At 37.3% G+C, this 19,555-nt stretch overlaps 1 protein-coding gene across 2 annotated transcripts in view; it reads left to right on the forward strand.

Moving 5' to 3' along the window:
* LOC120774135 (otoferlin-like) overlaps positions 1–19,555 on the forward strand; it is a 129,042-nt gene that overhangs the window by 95,952 nt on the left and 13,535 nt on the right. For both annotated transcript variants that reach the window (XM_040103520.1, XM_040103521.1), the window contains 3 exons: positions 15,808–16,026; positions 16,158–16,341; positions 16,524–16,586. In XM_040103520.1, the coding sequence (XP_039959454.1) occupies positions 15,808–16,026; positions 16,158–16,341; positions 16,524–16,586 (466 nt within the window). The remainder of the gene's footprint in view (positions 1–15,807; positions 16,027–16,157; positions 16,342–16,523; positions 16,587–19,555) is intronic.

Genomic DNA, 19,555 nt, shown 5'->3' on the forward strand with positions numbered 1-19,555 from the left:
CGCTTGAGATCGATTAAATATTTCTCAGTGTGTTGTAGTATATATTTCTTGAAAATCGGGATAAAAGAAGGTTCGCTAGTTCAGTTTGACTATGGTATTTCACAAGTACACTATCCTAACAGACTCCCTTAAGACTAACTCATGCCAACAGTGAGACCCTCATAGGAATACAACGGTTAGTCACAGTTACGTTTTAGAATTCCCACTTAGTGACTGCGTTCACCCAAAAGGTTTCCTTAGATAACCTAAACTGCTACAAACTCCCCTAATTATGTAGAAGTTTTTAATTAGAGCGCCTTAAATCATCCGAATAACCACAAATTTGTATAAATGAAACCAAGCCACAAGTTAATGTATAGCTGATCAACCACATGTCTTATTATCCCACTTTGTTAACACAGTTTAAACAAACAAACTGCCGTACGTACACACCCATACACAACCACAATTGTATACACACCCACGCAAGCTATACAAATTGCGACAAATTGCTCCGCGCTGGCCAATTTTATTATGTACACATTTCCGGTTACACCTACCAGACACGTTCAAACAACATTAACAGCACGCCAACCGACATTTCGACTAACTGTATAAGAATCTCGCAGACAAGGTTATATTAATGTGCAACTGTGTGCGTGAAATCGAGCTGTCCGCACGCGTCCATGATCATTGGCATTGCAGTTTTAACAGACGACTCGGTTTTGCTATTTACTAACATCCGTATATACAAGTATATATATATATATATGTATATATATGCATATATTATGGCTTTGAGCTGGCTGGCACAGACACACATATGCATTCTTGCAGGCTAATGTACAACAACACCGAATGTGTGGAGTGCAAATTTGCATTCTCCAATAAGCTCTCAGCAAAAACGCAGTCGACGCGGCGTATGAGCAACATTAAGGGCAGCCGTTGTTTACACACCGGTGAAGTGCATAAATATGCATACATGTAAACATACTTATATGCATGCATACTAGACTGCGTGAAGTGTTTACCATTTTCATATCGAGCACTTTTTATTTACCGTCTGCTAAATTCACGTGTCGACAGCTCCGGCGTTGTGCTCCTGCTCCGGCATCGCATATGTCCTACATACCCACATGTATATATAAAATATACTACCCGCTTCTCTGCCATTCCAACCGAAGATGTGGAAGGTATTTAGTTTGTTGAAGCTGCCCGCGGGGTTATGTTGATATGCAGTGAATGAAGTACAAAGCTTTGCAAAATATTTACAGAAATAGTATGTTAGTGGAATGCTGCAGCGAGGAATGTTGTTTGAGTGGTTTAAATTCTTCGCAACGGTTGAGAATGTATGCAGCGTTGCTTAACATATTTGTAGCTTGCTGCTGACGAATACTCACATATGCATTAAGGTTTCAATTTACTTAAAACAAATACTTTACAGATATTTTGCGAATTTCAATGACGGATTTATGATTGAATAAAGTATACTTTAAGAGAAAAGATTACCTCGATTTTGCAATATTTTGTAATTGATACATAGTCAAATTTCTACAGAAAAATATTGAATTAGTTGGAAAAATTTTTTGATATACGATAAAATATTATACTTACAACTTTTAAAAGAGTTTACAGCTTGTTTACATATGTTGGAAAATCTACTTTTGTGAAGAGGTTTGATTGCAAATTCTACGATAACCTTTATATATACTTTAATATAAAAAAGCCTCTTTTACTGCTTTCTAAAATCCATATTTGAAAATTAGCTTTTCAATTTTTTTCTATTTAGTGGAGTCGGTGGTTGATATATGAAAACGAAACACAATACTAAATTTTATGATTTTATTTTTAATTTTTCTAATTTTTTATGGAGAAACTATAATATATAGAACAAGTAAGAAAGGGCTAAGTTCGGGTGCAACCGAACATTTTATATTCTTGCAACTTTCAGGAATCAAAGCAAGGGAAATACCTTAAGGTGTAAAACGTCAACCTGATCGAAATCCAAACAATTTTGTATACATATATGTACATACTATATGTAACTCATATGCTGACAAACACATAAGATTTGTAAGAAAAACGAAAACCCTTATACTTGTATGTAGTATATGGAAGTTGGGGTAGTATCGGCCAAATTTTATCAATTTTTCGCACTACCACATACTTTGACACGTCATATACTACAAAACCAATCATATGAAGTAAAGTCAGCCGGATGTTCGAAGATCCTGATATTAGTTATATGGGGGGTAAGTAAAGTCTTCGCTTAAATTTATTTATTTTTGGCACAAAGATAGATTGCTATGAGTAATATATGGTCTGTAATTTTCATTGAGATAACTCAAATTTTGTTCGATAAATCAATCATAAAGTCACCAGGAAGATGGAACATCTTTATATTAGATATATGAGGACTAAAGGAAGTATTGGTCCGATTTAACCTATTTTTGGCATACAGACATACCATTGTTAGAGAAGTACTATCCCTGAATTTCAATTATATATCTCAGACATTGATCAATATTTTCAAACAAAAGTGAACTATAGGTACCGGGATCGAAATTTCGGTACAGTTTTTATTGGACTTAAACAATTTTTGGTCATAAGGTGGCACACACAAAGGGCATTATCCGTGCAAAGTCTAATCCCATTATATTAATTGCTTCTTGGTTTCCGTATTGGGAACTCAACGAATTAAATGGAATCTAAAATTGTGCTATATGGGAAGTAGGCGTGGTTATTGTCCGAATTCGCTCTTTTTCACAACGTGACATAAGACTATGAAAAAAATGCCACGTACCAAATTTTGTGGAAATCGGTAAGTTGGTATGGTATTTCATCAAAAAGTGGGCGGCGCCACGCCCATCGTCCAATTTTCACACCGGTTCCCATAAAGTGTTCTCATACCATTCCGGCGGCAAGTTTTTACGTCTCTGACGCATTTAGTTATTGATTTATCGCGCTTTTAGTAGTTTTGAACAGTACCGTTATATGGGCAGTGAACGGGATTTTCATCAGTTTTCGTCCACTTTCACACTGTGGGTTGCTTAAGCGGTTTGGAAGATATGCACATTGAACTTATTCGAGGGCACGCCCATTTTTCCAAATTTTTTCCACACGGGTGACCCTTCCTATTGCGATCCCCTGTACGAAATATGAATTTTATACCTTAATTAGGTGCTTAGTTATGGCACTTTACATTACAGGGTTTGTCCGGAAAATAATAGGCCTGAGTGGATTTAAAAAAGTTTATTGATCCAATTGTTGCAATTCTTTAAAAACCTTCAAAATATGCTCCTTCTGCGTCGATACAGCGCTGCCTGCTCAATTTCCAAGCATTGAAGGCGTCGCGGAAGGCATTCTCCGAAATAGCCTTGAGAGCCGAGGTGCATGCTGCTTGGATCCCCTCTGTCGTCTCAAAATGCTTGCGTTTATTCGGCCTTTTCAAGCAAGGAAACTAAAAAAGTTCGGAGGCAATATCTGGGCTGTCGGGGGCGAATATGTTTCACCTGATTCTCCTGATGCTGGGAGCCAACTGATCAGCTCGTTGGTTAGCTGGAACGCCCTCTACTGAATCTAGGCAGTGCGCGCGCTCTGAAGTACAGTCGCGGGGGAAGAAAATCAGTCCTATTACTTTCCGGACAAACCCTGTCCCCCACTGTAATTTGGTACATTTAATACTACGAAGATCATCTGTGCCTTAAATATTTTAAAAAAGTGGGCATGAATCCTGCTGATTTCGAAATTCACTAGCGCCTCCCCAAACAATATTCTAATTAGTAAAACAAAGCAGAATTAAATTTTAATTTGTGAACTTAGTGCAAAAGAGTTTCGAAGGAATTGGTGTAAAAATAACACAATTGACGTTGTAACATTCACTTTTCGCCGAAATACCTTACTTACATATACATATAAAGCTTTTCAAGGCCCAACATACCGAATATACATATATAGTATGTAGGTTTCCGGTTTCTATGGCTGATTTTTTGCCGAAAATGTTTATCAATCGGTGAGATATAGTATATTATTGAAATTCGATGGAACGTTTTAGAAGAAATACGCTTTTGTCAATCGGGCGAAATCGGACTAATATTTCGCGTAAAACCCATATACCTAATATAACAATTTCAAACTTCCGCTTTATTTCACATATATCTCATTTTATGTTGTGGGTTAAAAATAAGTGAGTCTACGACCTAGATTATGTATAAATAAATATCAATAGTTAAACGTGAAAACTTATTCATGGATTCGTCGAATAATAAATGTTGATTTTGTAATAACCAGAAGTATATTAATATTTCAGCGTGACAAGCTGAGCCGGTTAATCTGTCAATTTTTAATAATGGGTTGTCAAAAAAGTCTTGCGGTATTTTTATTGAAATTGAAATGAATTTTTGATGACTCATGCCCAGCTCTTGACCGATGCTACAGCTGCTACTATGCCGGTCTCTTTCGATCAATTCAGCGATTTTATCGCAATTTTCGACGACAGGTCTTCCGAAGCATGGCGCATCTTCGACCACCTCTACACCAGAACGAAAACGTTGAAACCATCGTTGTGCGGTGGAAATGGAAACTGTGTCGGGTTCATAAACTGCACAAATTTTATTGGCGGCTTGAGATGAATTTTTGCCTTTATCGTAGTAGTACTGTAAAATATGCCGTATTTTCTCTTTATTTTGCTCCATGTTTGCGACGCTATAACTCACGAACGACTTAAAAGAAACGACAATCAATCTCAAACACGTGTTAGCGCGTGAAATGAGCTTTCCAAAAAGGTATAGCATGACCCGATGCGATGAATAACTACGCGCTTTCAGCGCCAACTAGCGAAAATACCGCAAGACTTTTTTGACAACCTAAATATATCAAGACCTTATATGGAACACTTTGACATATACCTTCACGAATTCGACTTGAATTGTGGCTAAAGGCAACGCTACAATCTGAACATAATATTCAAATCGACTTACCGAACAAAATTAAGATATCGATCTTCAAAAAATATTTATTTGTCTTATTAAGTAATCTAAATTCTACTTGATGGTTATTTATATCAACCAACATGGCAATAAAAAGCAACAATTTTGTTTTCCATTGGATTTTGTTATAAATATAATTGCCAGAATAAATGTACCTGTGCTTCCTCGTCTTACATCCTTCGACATTGCGAGAGTATACATCGATTACACCCGAATTTCGCTCCTCCTTACTTGTACATGTGAAGGATTATAATAAACTTGAGTGTGAAAATAAAGTGAGTTTTGTTTTTCGTATTCATATGTATTACCATAGCGCTCCTTATAAGCAATAGACAAAAATAGGCAGTCGGCTCTGTTTACGTTATTAGTTTGCATGCATATACTATTTGCATACATATATCTTTCTTTGTGAAATGAAGATTTTTGAAGATTTATATTGTCGTGTGTTCGTTCCTTTTTTTAAAGGGAGAAAACTTGCCGGCATTGTATTGACAGTGTTGCACTAACACCACGCCACCTAAAGCGAATATCGGTTAAAACTTCAAAGCCCGTTTCTGAGCTATTGAATATTCTTTTAATAACAAACAATAAAATTAGTTTAAAAGTTTTTGGTCTGACTTGCCATAACAAATTTTTGTAGAATAGTATATCTTTCTAAATTATACCAAAACATTTATCTATATTTTATATATGTACATATATTTTTCCTTTTACTTGTCATCGAAACCGACAGTTTACGCATACACTTACGCAATTATATTATTCTAACCCTAATCTAAGGTACATAAGTAATTTAGAACGGCTTCAATGACAAGTTATGAATACAACTCCAACCACCAAGCAGTGGTGGGCGCTATTATACAACATATAGCTAACTTGAATATAAATATTATAAATATATATATGTATATATATTTATATACTTGTATGTATAATTATCTATGCACATAAGAAACCATAAAATTTCATTAAGTGTGTTTTAATTAATACAAATTTGCATTATAATCCATGGAGACAATGTCGTGACTGTGTTTTGCTTATGGACATTATAAGTATGTGTATGATGACGATAAATTTCACTGGAACTGGAAATTTTGTAATTAAATCAAAATTAACAAATATGTAATGTTTCCGGGAAAGTATTTCAAAATATTTCTGCAGCCACCTCGCATATAAATCGCGCGAAAATTAGCTACACTTGCATACTATCTGTTTTAAGTATGGAAAAATGTTTTAATGATGAATCATACCTTATAAGAAGACATATTTAACCCAAACGTAAACGTTATACAAACAAGAAAAAAGTTAACTTCGGCTGCACCGAAGCAAATATACCCTTCACAGGTGCATTTCTTTTAGTAACTATGTGTTCAGTTTGTATGGCAGCTATATGCTATAGTTAACCGATCTGAACAATTTCTACGTATATTACAGTATTATCTTAGAAACTGATCTATACCAAATTTCTTGAAGATACCAAGTCAAATGCGAAAGTTTTCCATACAAGCCCTTGATTCCGATCGTTCGGTTTGTATGGCAGCTATATGGTATAGTGGTCCGATATCGACCGTTCCGACAAATGAGCAGCTTCATTAAGAGAAAATGATGTTTGCCAAATTTCAAAACGATATCTTAAAAATTGAGGGACTAGTTCGTATATATACAGACGGACGGACGGACAGACGGACATGGCTTAATCGACCCAGCTCAACATACTGATCATTTATATATATACTCCGAGTTTTCGTTCTGAGTGTTACAAACTTCGTGGCAAACTTAATATACCCTGTTCAGGGTATAAATAGTATAATATTAGTATTCTAGAGGAACCGTCCACACTTTACTGTGGCTGATACATAGATGGTTTATGCATAAAGAGATAAAAACAATCCTATGTCTGTCCTCTGGTTCTAAGAGACATCGGTTCAGCCGTACTTGAGTTATAAATAGTGCAACTAACACAAATTTCTTTTATATAACATATATATGTATGTATATGTTTAAAGATTTAAGCTTACATAGTGACATAGGGACAGAGAAAGCGACTTTGTTTTATAGTACGTATATGTAGTGATTAATATCTTCTTCTTTATCGGCGTAGACAATATAGCCGAGCTTACGGCAGGTCGCCAGTCGTGCTTCCTTTTCGCTGTTTGACACCAATTGGAAATTCCAAATGTAACCAAGTCCTTCTCCACCTGGTTTTTCCAAAGGAGTGGAGGTCTTCTCCTTCCCCTGCTTCTCCCGGCGGTTACGGCGTCGAATACTTTCAGAGCTGGAGTGTTTTCGTCCATTCGGACGACATGACGTAGCCAGCGTAGTCGCTGTCTCTTAATTCCCTGAATTAATCAATGAATATCAATGTGGTCGTATATCTCATACAGCTCATCGTTCCATCGACTGCTAAAGTCGCCGTCGCCAATGCGCAAAGGACCATAAATCTTCCGTAGAACCTTTCTCTCGAAAATTCGCCGACTCATCAGATGTTGTCATCGTCTATGTCTCTGCACCATATAGCAGGACGGGGATGATGAGTGACTTATAGAGTTTGATTTTTATTCGTCGAGAGAGGACTTTACTTCTCAATTGCCCACTCAGTACGAAGTAGCACCCGTTGGCTATTCCCGATCCTGATGGAGTTTTTGGTATTGCTCAACAGGCATAAAGGCAGCTTTAAAATGTACAAAGAAGTATTGCGAGTTGGGCATTGTGTTTTCTCTCCACTGCGACACGGCACTCCTCATCGTACCAACTGTTCTTTTGCCTCTTCTGAAAACCAATGGTTTTGTTGGGCAGCTATACGTAAGGAGCTTGAAATGCCGTCCGACAGTTCCCTTATACCAAGTTGCTGATGAATGCTCTCAGAGAGCAGGTGTGCAAGGCTCTTCGGCTGTCTGTGTGATTGATTGTACCTTCTCGACGTCGAACTTTCTTTGTGTTTGTTGAAGTGCTTAGAAGGTATATCTGACCACATCGTCCTTCTCCACTGTCGTGGCGTCATTGAAGAACTTCTTGAATGCTAGAACCCTGCAATGCAATCTCTCTCCCATCACGAATTCTCCACCGAATTTGCGCTTATTTTTTATGGATACTGTGGTAAATGTCACAAGGACTTACTCGTCGCAGTTCTTGTCCCGTGCTTCCTAATTAAGGGACCGGACATTGCAGTTGATGCCATTAAATCGTAATCCTTAATGCATTTGCGGTGGTCGTCATTAAAAGGGGAAGGATTTTTCGCCTTCTCACTTGAGCTCGCTTTCAAACGAATGTTTTTATGGCAACCCAGAGGATACTTGGTCTTCGACCCGAAGTCGTGAGCTGCTTGAGCCATATATGAAAGAATCGTTTCTGGCCATTCCCAAGTGAATGGCGCTCAGGGAGAACTTTCCTCACTTGGATGATCTTCAACACATGGCTGCATCCTCCAATGAGACTTTATATGTTTTCGTTTAATGGCGTTTTGTGGTCGTGGCTGTTATCCAATTACTTCTCGCCAAGAAACTCTTGACTAAAATGTTTTTGTTCATTCACTTAACCTAGTAGAATATTTATATGTAATATAAGAGACACATGATATTGAAGTTAGATCCTGGACTTAATATAAATAAAACCATTTAGTATCTTCCGTCGGCTTACTAAACTTTTACACAGTCATTTCAGTCAATAAGCAAACTACAGCTACACTTTTTTTCCTAAATTTTGTGGTAGTAGTATACGCTCCAGTTTCCTTGCTCCTCTTGCAATAATTCGTATCTTTACTAATAGTTAAAAAGTAAAAAAGAGAATGCTGCTCAAGTCAACGCAAGTAACAATTCAAGTTCGCCACAAAGTAAAAGGTTCATGTCAGCAACTTACGCAATCGTATGAAATCAAGTGGCATAATAGAATTTCATGATTATGTTCTGCAATATAAACTCTGATTCCTTTCCTCGAATTTCATTAAACTATTCGAGATTACAGGAAAGTTATTTAAATTGCATGCGTTCTTCTTCTTACTCGCATAAGTTTGCATTCTACACATTCTGCAATTATTTGATTACAGCATTGCATGGGAAAAGTTTTGCTGTAATATGCCTTAACCCTTATGCTACTGTGACCAGGAGTCGTGCGAAGATACGATTTTAAAAATTATATTATAAGTTTGATGATGAACTTTGCAAAGCCATATGTGCTCAAATGCCTACAACATTTTCTTATTTTCGATTGTTGAAGATTTAAACATTGATTGTTTCGAATTTTCCGAACTCGAAAATTTGGAAATATTAAAAGTATTTTTTTTTAATATTTTCATAAAAAATATTGTTTTTTTTTAAGTACAACCAATTCAAGTTTCCAAGGAAGTGAGTTAATGCAGCTATCGAACCCCCGTTGCCTATTCGACTTTGCACATGAATCTGTATATATATATTCTATAGTACGTACTATATGGTATATATATTTATGTTCTAAAGTTGCAACACATACCATACTTTGTGTGCGCCCTCTTATGAACTTTTTGTTATCTTTTGTTGCTTCGCAACCTGTGTCTCGGCGGATAATACGCCATTGTTAACTTAATGCTTGTTAAGAAATTAAAGCGCACGACAAAAAGTGAACACAGTGAGCTGTTGTAAAATACACGGGGAAAAGCGGCTTTTGTATAATGAATACATATTTACAAACAACATAAATGACGGGGTTTAAAAACCAGCGCTACAGAAGTTAAAATAAAATAAAAACGGTTTTGGGATATCAATGAAATTCTTTATTCCTGTGAAAGTACATTCCATGCCATTATGGATATATGGACGGCCCATAAACCGCACCAAACCGTAATTTTTTCGGAATGCAATGGTGACGCATGGAGTACGTGTGGATTGTTGCCTGAGCAATAACGCATATTTGCTTATTGACGAAACCATTCAGCCTGAAGGAGCCTCATCGCTGAAGATGATTTTTCGATGAAAATGCGGAACATTTTCAAGTTGTTGCTCAGCCCAATTCACGAACATTTTTTTCTTTTTGCAATATCTTTTTTTTATTTATTGTATCTGCTTTTTGTTTTAAAAGCCTAACAATAAGTTATAAAATAGACAAGCTCAAGCAAGTGATTGAGCTGTTTTGGTGATACGTTGCTCCTTAGTACGTAGGCATATCTTTTCTTTTAAGGCGTGTTTGATCGCAGGAATGTGCCAAAGCATTAGGCAAAGGGTTTGGGTGATCTAAGAGTTTAGATATATAATTAATTCTGCTATCTTCTACTTCTGTTTTTACCATAAAAATACCAAGGTCTTTATGGATATTTTCATTACTCATGTACCATGGTGAAGACGTCATTGTTCTAAGCATTTTTGATTGGAACCCTTGTATTGTATCAATATTAGTTGCTCAGGTCGTTTCGGTCTACTTTTGTAGCGTCTCCATTGATAAACCTGTTATGTATACATACGTACTATGTATATGTTGATTTGTTGGCTGGTAGTAGCGGAAGTTACTATGCCTTCATAAAATAGTGTTTCCAAGTAAACTTTTGAACCTGTTGGGAACCACCATGAATTTAAGGTGACCTAAGTTTTGTTTTGATGTAAGTAAATATTTTTTTGTTTTCTTCAGCAAATTAGAAAACGATTTACTTAAAACCTTGAGTATGTTCCGGAAGTCAGTTCCTCCACATTTTTATCAAACTTAAGATCATATGCTTTTGGTTGCATATGACGAACTGTAAGATTTCTGGTACTATTTCTAACTTCAATACTTTAAGCTCTTCACCCTCAGCCTCGGTTTCTTGTGTGCATCAAGTATAATTAATCCAATTGTATATTTTGTGGCGATATCTTGACGTAGAAACGTTCCTGGTCGGTATGTGAGCACAAACCTTCAGGGCTTGTACAATTTCACTTTTATGCACAACACATTTCCTGTTTCACTACTTTACGACTCGTCAATTGTCTTTTCTCATTTTTATGCCAGCGTTTGGCTTCGCTAGTAATTTAACTAAGCGATAAGAGCAGCCGTTCCAGCTAAAAGGCATGAAATTCAAAGTATTTAAACGCAGAATGAGATGGTTGCTCTCTAAAGATGCAAGAAGTCAGTTGATAATTGAGCTCTTAAAACGTTCTAAGAGTGTGGCTTCACACACGTTGTTTAATGTTGATTAACTTAAGGTTTTTTGACGTCCCTTAGGATGGACAAAAGTTAAGGATGCGGTAAAGTCAAGGCCAAAAAATTAAATTGCTTAATTAATGATGGAAGGATACTGCTCAAGTACAAACTTTGTAATAATTTGTATCCGAAGCGTAAGTATTTATGATTTATTCTATCGTAACGTTTTTCAGCTAAGTGTCATACAAACATATACACACATTACTTAAACAGTTTGTTTGGTAGTATGAAAAATATTCCGTATATCCGGCGCTGCTTAACTCTACTCTAACCTCCACAGCTTTTTCCATCATTGAAACAGTAATTTCGTATTGATTCGATAATTGAACTTTCTCTGCGAGTTGTACTTACGTATGTATGTAGGAAATTATACTCGTGCCATCAATTTTACTTTACTTTTCCGCGAAAAGCAGCCATTACCACAAAATGTCAATTTACCAATTTCCGTTATGTTTTCATTTGATTGTCATCAGTTTGCCTTCGCTCATGTGCATACATGCGTACATTTACTTTAGGGTGCGCACGTTATACTTTTCAGAAGAAAATAAATTAAAAGTAAAAGACAACAAGAAAAAACGTTAACTTCGGTTGCACCGAAGCTAAACACCCTTCACAGGTGCATTTCTGTTAATAACTATGTGTTCAGTTTGTATGGCAGCTATATGCTATAGTTAACCGATCTGAACAATTTCTTCATATATTACATTATTATCTTAGAAAATATTCTATACCAAATTTCGTGAAGATACCATGTCAAATGCGAAAGTTTTCTTCACAAGAACTTGATTTCGATCGTTCGGTTTATATGGCAGCTATATGTTATAGTTAACCGATCTGAACAATTTCTTCGTATATTACATTATTATCTTAGAAAATAATCTGTACAAAATTTCGCGAAGATAGCATGTCAAATGCGAAAGTTTTCCATACAAGCCCTTGATTCCGATCGTTCGATTTATATGGCAGCTATATGTTATAGTGGTCCGATATCGGCCGTTCCGACAAATGAGCAGCTTCTTGAAGAGAAAATGATGTTTGCCAAATTTCCAAACGATATCTTTAAAACTGACGGACTAGTTCGTATATATACAGACGGATGGACTGACAGACAGACGGACATGGCTAAGCTCAACATACTGATCATTTATATATATACTTTATAGGGTCTCCGAGGTTTCCTTTTGGGTGTTACAAACTTCGTGGCAAACTTAATATAACCTGTTCAGGGTATAATTACGTCAAATTATATCTTTCAGCGCGATTACGCCCCCATTTCCAATGCAAGGAGAGCTTTTTCACTAATGTCAACTAAATTATTAGTCATTGTATATTTTTTAGAACTAACCAATTCTACCAACCTTAATATTTTCACACACCGAACGACCTATATGCTAATAAAATACCAACTGATGTGAAACTTCGGTGAAGTTTCATTTTGAGTTGTATGTACGTCTAACAATGAAAAATTAATTTTCCTCCCTGCTGAACACAAGCATTAACACAATTTCTAAAAATTGCTAAATGTGTTGCATTACAAATGTATTATACTATATATAAAAGTTGTTCCATGTTAAAAGCATTTCGAGTCGTCAATGGGTTATTACACATTTAGTTGCAATTTAAGTCTATGGGTATGGATATATGTATGCATATCTCTGTATGAGCCCATATTAAAACCACTGAGTACCATAAATTCTAAAGGTTAGGTTAAAAGTTCGATCCGAGAAGAATGCCAGTCCGTTGTGGTACCTATAAACTCCTAAAAAACTGGGACATAAGACACTTTGACACTGTCGAAAATGTGTTGAAATGGCTAATATTAGTTTCGGCTAAATCTTTTGGTTCGCAGAAGGTAAGATTACCGAGATGTTTCAACCTCAGTGTTGCAAAGGCTGGACTAAAAAGAACATAGATTTTTCCATCTCCCCCTGTTCCATACAACTTTGGCAACCAGCGTCCGACAAGATTTTAGACCTTAACGTACATTCCTATTGAACAGTGTTCAGCAAGAACTCCTACACTTGCGGCAAGATGAACTTTACTCAGGGCAAGTAGTCCAGTAGATCTCTTGCGTTCTACTCTAGGAGGGAAGGACCTCGCTAAAACACAAGAACTGGTCTTTGACCAGCGCCTGTTAAGTGCACGTTAGGTCCATTGGTGCAGTGCTAGAACGCAAGACGCCAATGAAGATCCAACTATGTCCAAATCAGATGCAAGCGGTTCAAGAGTGCTTCCTTTGGCTAACTTATCGGCTTTGCAGTTGCCAGCGATTCCGCTGTGAACAGGCACATAAACGAGCCTGATGATGAAGTAGTTTTAAGCTATTTCTAGTGAGCACAGTTAGTGAGCTCAGCGCTAGTATCGACGCTCGGCTGTCGGAGTGAAAGCTCACCTTCTTGCAAGAAGCTGCACTTCATTGTAGCACGTCTACCGCCACCTCGATAGCAGCCACTTTTCTGGAAAACACTACAGGGTAACCTAAAGTTAAGAGAGGCGTTAACCTTACAGAAAACTCTCCCTTCAACCTTTCTTTCTACCATCGGTGAAAAAGCTCTCTTCGATCTTTCTGTGAAAAAGTCCACTACGATTCTTCCTCTGCGACTTCTACCCATCCACATAATCCTCACCGGTATATGAGCAGAGAAAATTCCGCCACGTGTGGCTTCTGCGACACAGTGGTCCGAATTTCCAGGAATGCAGTTGAAGAAGGAGATAATTTCAGAGTGTCCTAGTTTGGGCCCCTATACACCTACCGGCAATGTCCATGCTTAAAATGGCATTAATTGCTGTTGTTGATGTAGTCCGTAGTGTATTCGACTCGTTAGTATAAGAGTTCCTCTTTGGACACGCTCAAGCTTTTTGACAAGTGTAGACTTTTCTAGCGCCTTCCACCAGACGAATACACCGTAGAATATTATTGGCTTCACTACTGTTTCGTAGAGTCAGAACACCACCTTCGTTGAGAATCCCCATCTAATCCCTATAGCTCCTCTACAGAATTATGAGGAATCCGATGCTTTCCTAACTCTCTCCTCAATATTTGGCCTCCATGAAATCTTTCTATTAACGAGAAGCCTTAGATGTTTCACCTTGTCAACAGGTTGAAGACATGAACCTGCGAAAGAGGAGAGAGGCACATTTTTCTTTGACGGCTAAGCCGTTTCTATTCGTTTGGATACCATACCACCTCCGCTGCGACCGTAGAGTTTTCAACAAAAACGAAGATAAAGTAATGTGTCTGAAATCTTTGCCACCGACAGAGAGCTCTTTAAGGGTTGCGGTATAAACGCAAACCTAACCATTTTCCAGGCTAACGGCACATGGCCTAATCTAACGCAGTTCGCCTAGATGGGGGCCAGCCCACTTAAAGCTCTCCAGTGACATTTTTCGAGGAATGGTACAACGGAAAGTGAGATTAGTTCCAACGACTCCTCGCTGCTCGCGGTCCAACCACTATCCGTAGTTTGATACGACTTTTCGCTAGAATGCGCCTAAATCGTGAGGACTCTTACAAGGCTCTCCATGAGGCTCTCTTGGCTTTCTTTAACTCAGATTTATATTCAGCCAGTACTGCCTGTTATTCTGCCACCCCAACGAGCTTTGTTGAAGAGCCCTCTGCTCGAAGATCTGATCTCCGTTAACATTGATGTTACCCTATTATGTTTCCTTTTGACTTTGTGAGTTTTCAGAGGACAAGAGCTTTCAAGAGTAGTCCTACATACAGAGCTGAAAACCTCGACGAACGCATTAATCGCATATGATCGCATCGTTGTCGGTCGGGGTGGGTTAAACTAATCGAAGCTTCCTGCACTACAGTTCCCATTTAGTATTCCTAATGTTTTTATAAATAAGCTACTGTATCTTTGATCAGAGAAGGAATATTCGCCTAAAACCCTTCACTCCGTGATCAAGTGAGTAATTTCTCTGGAGACTATTTTGACCTCAAAGGCATCCGCCTCTTAGCAGTCACAAAAGTGAGGAAGTTTCCCCTACTACAAATAGAGAGATTTTGATTAAATACAAAATCAAAAATTAAGGTGCCATAGCTTATGGTTCTATTTCTGATACCGAGAGGAACGAGGGACTCTTTGTTTAGGTATATCAGTGCCTGCCAATATGGTTCCTTAATCCTCATCAACCTTCTCACTCTCCAGCCTAAGGTAGGAAGAGAAGAATTACCGTTCGTCGGCACACCTTATTAATTTGTACAAATCGCATCTAGATGGTGGCCCATGATTTTCTCTGACTTTCCTTCATAAAAACAGAGGAAATAGCAGCCACTTCCATTCGTCCAGGGAGATGACTTCACCTCCCCTGCGGGGTCGTGTACGCCAAGTTCTACTGAACTGGCGACTTTAGCGATTACACTAAACAAGATTCTCCCTCGTGCGACCTTTGACGTGGCTGGCTGGAGGCTCTTTCCATCATCTACTCTTTTTAGTTATAAAGTGACCTAGCCTGTTGCTGAGATTTCCCAAATCCATTTTTTGTATAAATTTCACACCAGATGTTACCTTAATATGCTCTCACATATATTATGTTTATTAATTTAATTGCACTTGCTATTACAAGCTGCTCATTCATCATTCAAACGAGATAGTCAGCACTCGCAAATCACAAATTTTTATAATTTAATAAAAACCAAACACATAGCAATTATTTACATACACTTTATACATATGTGTGTACTTCATCACAGATCACCGCTAATTTTCGAACCGGATGCGGCGCCCACCACCGCCACTTCGGCAACCGAAGCTGAAACCGATGATGCGTTGCACACACGCCGCCTCACCGTTAGAGACAGATGTGGCGAGGGTGTGCCTGCCCACGCAACAGGTGCCGACAGTGGGCAATCGAATCAATCAAGTGACGTTGAGGAGCTACAACAGCAACAGCACTATGATAAAGGCAAAATGTAAATAAGTTCATTTTCCGCTGCCAATATACATATACACGTACATTTGTATAAATAGACAAATTATAATGGCGATTCTTATGCATTTCTTTTCAAATCTTCACCTGTGCACCGCTCACCTTTCAACGCAGGATCAAAGCAATGACACGCGCTACCGACCATCTCAAGTCCCAGGACTTTCAAGTTTGCATTACAGTGATTGAAGCGCGTCAGCTGCCTGGCCTCAACATGGATCCAGTTGTATGCATTCAAGTGGGTGATCAAAAGAAGTACACCAGCGTCAAGGAGAGCACCAATTGCCCCTACTATAATGAGGTACATACAAATATATATCTACAAATACAAATTATATATGTATATACATATCTACATGAATACATAAATATACATTTATGTATGAATTGAAGAAACTCGCTTTAATTCATTCTAATTATTGTAAGAACTCCTTGTATTACTCTCATCAATTTCTCACACTCCACATTTCTTTCCTCTTTCAGTATTTCGTGTTTGACTTTCACATGCCTCCGGTGATGCTCTTTGATAAGATTATAACTTTGTCGGTGAGTAGAATATGTTCTAATTAGACCACCACTGTTTCATTCGCGTGTTATAGCCGCCCACATACACATACAAACAAATTAATAAATTAGATTAATTGACAGCGTAAATCAATTAAACCTGTTGAGCTATTTACATTAGATAAATGCGATAATAGCCACCATTACAGTAATGAAAGCGTCAGACTTTGGTGTATGTGTAGCAAAATGTCCAATGACTTGTTGCGGGAGAAGCGCCATTCCTCAAAAGCTAATCATTTCCAAATATATTGAACAAAAATACATATGTCAACGATTTCACAATTAAATTTATAGTCGTATAATTATTCAAATCTACGCATTCGAAAATTTTCAATATTTCGATTAAAGTTACTGTGGGCAAAAAATAGTAAGACCCTTTAATTTAAATTTCGCGCGAAAAACCAATTGTCAAATTATTTTTTTCCAGATTTGTATGACCGTCAGTGACATTTGTAGCGAAGAGTGAAATTATACAACAAATAAGTTCCTTTAGAAGCCTGAAAAATCGAATTTTCTAGAATTTTTTCTGAGATAACTTTTAAATTTATTGATTCAAAAATTTTTACACATATTATGATATCTGTTACCTGTATTTTAAGACTTAGTAAAAATATTTAATTGAAAAGGAACTACAGCTGATCTCCGGGAGCTCAGTTCATAAAATACGTTTTGAGGTGACCACTATACTTATCTCTGAACTGGGTCCTCTGAAATTAAAAACCGAACAGATTTCGTTAAAGTAATGTTAAATCTAGTAAAGCACATCGAAGGTATAAACAAAAGAAAATCTTTTGACAAATTGGAGGTTTCTCAAGAAATAAACTCGGCCTTAAATTGTTTATAACAAAATATTTATCGGTGATAAAAATTTTTCGTTTAATCACTAAAAAATATATTTAAGAAGCTCATGTTTAAATTTGAGACTAATCGGTTTAGCCGTTTTCGAGTGACCAACATTACTTACATCGACCTTGGAAACACTATTTTGAGAAAAACTCGTTTAAAGTTTGGCCTTGTACCTTTTGCAAAAAGGGTAGCGTTAACGTCTGTGAAACAATGCTTTCGGACTACCAGAATGTCATGAAACGTATTATTCGGGTCGAATATCCTGGTAAAGATAAGCCCATGCCGAAAAAACCACGTCAAAACAAGTCAAAATTAAAGTTATGTTGACAGTTTTCTTCGATTAGCGAGGTGTGGTGCACTCCGAATTCCTTCCGACCGACCGAAAGGAATACTATTTGAGTGTTATGCGTCGTCGGCGCGAAACTATTCGTAAAAAGAGGTCGGAGTAATGTGCTGAAAACTCTTGTTTTTTGCAACCACCGTATTCGCTTTGTTTAGCTCCGTGTGACTTCTATTCACACTATTTGCTATTCAGCAAACTCAAACGACCGACGACAAACGGGGAAACTATTTTGATTAAATTGAAGACATTAAACGTGAATCGCTACCCGCATTAAAGGCTATTTCGGAAATTGACTTCGAGGATTGGATAAAACGTTGACACAAGTTGGGGCCAAGGGGGACTATTTTGAGGGGCATGACATAGGTTTTGCAGAATAAATTAAGAACTTTAAAATTATGAACGAAGTCTTACCATTTTTTCTCATATTAGTATGTCTGCATATACGCGATCTAGTCCTTTAGTTTTGGAGATATCGATCTGAAAGTTTGCACACATTCTCTTCTCCCCAAGATGTTACTCAGTTGTCGGAAACGGCGATGTCGGACCACTATAGCATATAACTCCCACCAAAACTAAGCCATATAAATCAATTTCTTGTATGGAAACTTTTTTATTTCTAAAGGGTATTAGAGCTTTAGCTCAACGAAAGTTATCGTTTTTCCTTGTGTTTTGTGTTTTTACTTTGCATTCAAAACTTTACGAGTAATGTGGAGTAAAAACTCTGCATATAATTAGAAACTTTCTGTTGTTGCCATAAGCTGAAGCGTTTTTTGTGCGCAAATTACAATTACAAATTTGCAAATAAACAAAATGCTGCCCCCTGGCGTGTAGTTAAAATTAGACAGATTAACAACGAACCACTTTTTCTAGAACCAAATAGAAAATTATAGTTTAAGAGGGGTCTCGGAAAAAAGATGAATTGTAGAGCCCCTCATAACTTGGTTAGGTTACAAACGCTCATCGCTAGTATCAACTTTTTCTCTTCTTTCCGGTAAAGCTCGGTTCATCTTGTGACGCTTGATGTGAATCAATCCTGTTTTATATGTCGTCTTACTGCAGACATTTTTTCCAGATATTGAGGTCACAAAGAACCCGAGTTTCTTAGTCATCCCCAGCGCATTTAGTCGCTTTGAAATGGCTTGGCGTTTGAGCACCTAATGCTGAAGCAAAGCTCTTCATGCGCTTGACAGGGATCCGCATCGAGAAGCGTCTCCAATTCACCGTCTTCGATGGTTTTTAGCCTTCTTTCACACGGACGGTCGGTAATATCGAAATAGCCGTCTTTGAAGCGAAGCAAACCAATCACGACAAATTGTTCCAATTGGGGTAATACTTCCATAAACTTGTTGGAATGTTTCAGCCGCTGATTTTTTTGACTGAAAGAAGAAAATCAACACTAGATAAAACAAACTATGATAAAATAAAGTCTCTAAGATAAAAACTCAGTTACTTTTTCAAATTTCGTAGTTAAGTTTACCACGTTTTGAATATTTCAAAATCGATCAGCTTTAACTGGTGGAACCATTTATTGGCAAACAGCGGGAACTTAGGTGCGCACCTAATATGGTATGTGCAGTTTAAAGGTCCAAATTAATGATATTGACAGACTTGATTCCACAATGTCGACTTTCGTGATTTTTATAGTATATAACCGCTCCTGAAAGAGCTAAAATTTCAACTTTTACTTAGTTCTCGAGAAAGTGTGTTTAACCAACTGCAATAATTTCGAACTAAAAAAAATCGAAAACTATTGGTATATTTA

This window comes from Bactrocera tryoni, chromosome 4 (genome assembly GCF_016617805.1).
Source record: "Bactrocera tryoni isolate S06 chromosome 4, CSIRO_BtryS06_freeze2, whole genome shotgun sequence".
In the NCBI taxonomy this organism is placed as follows: Eukaryota; Metazoa; Arthropoda; class Insecta; order Diptera; family Tephritidae; genus Bactrocera; species Bactrocera tryoni.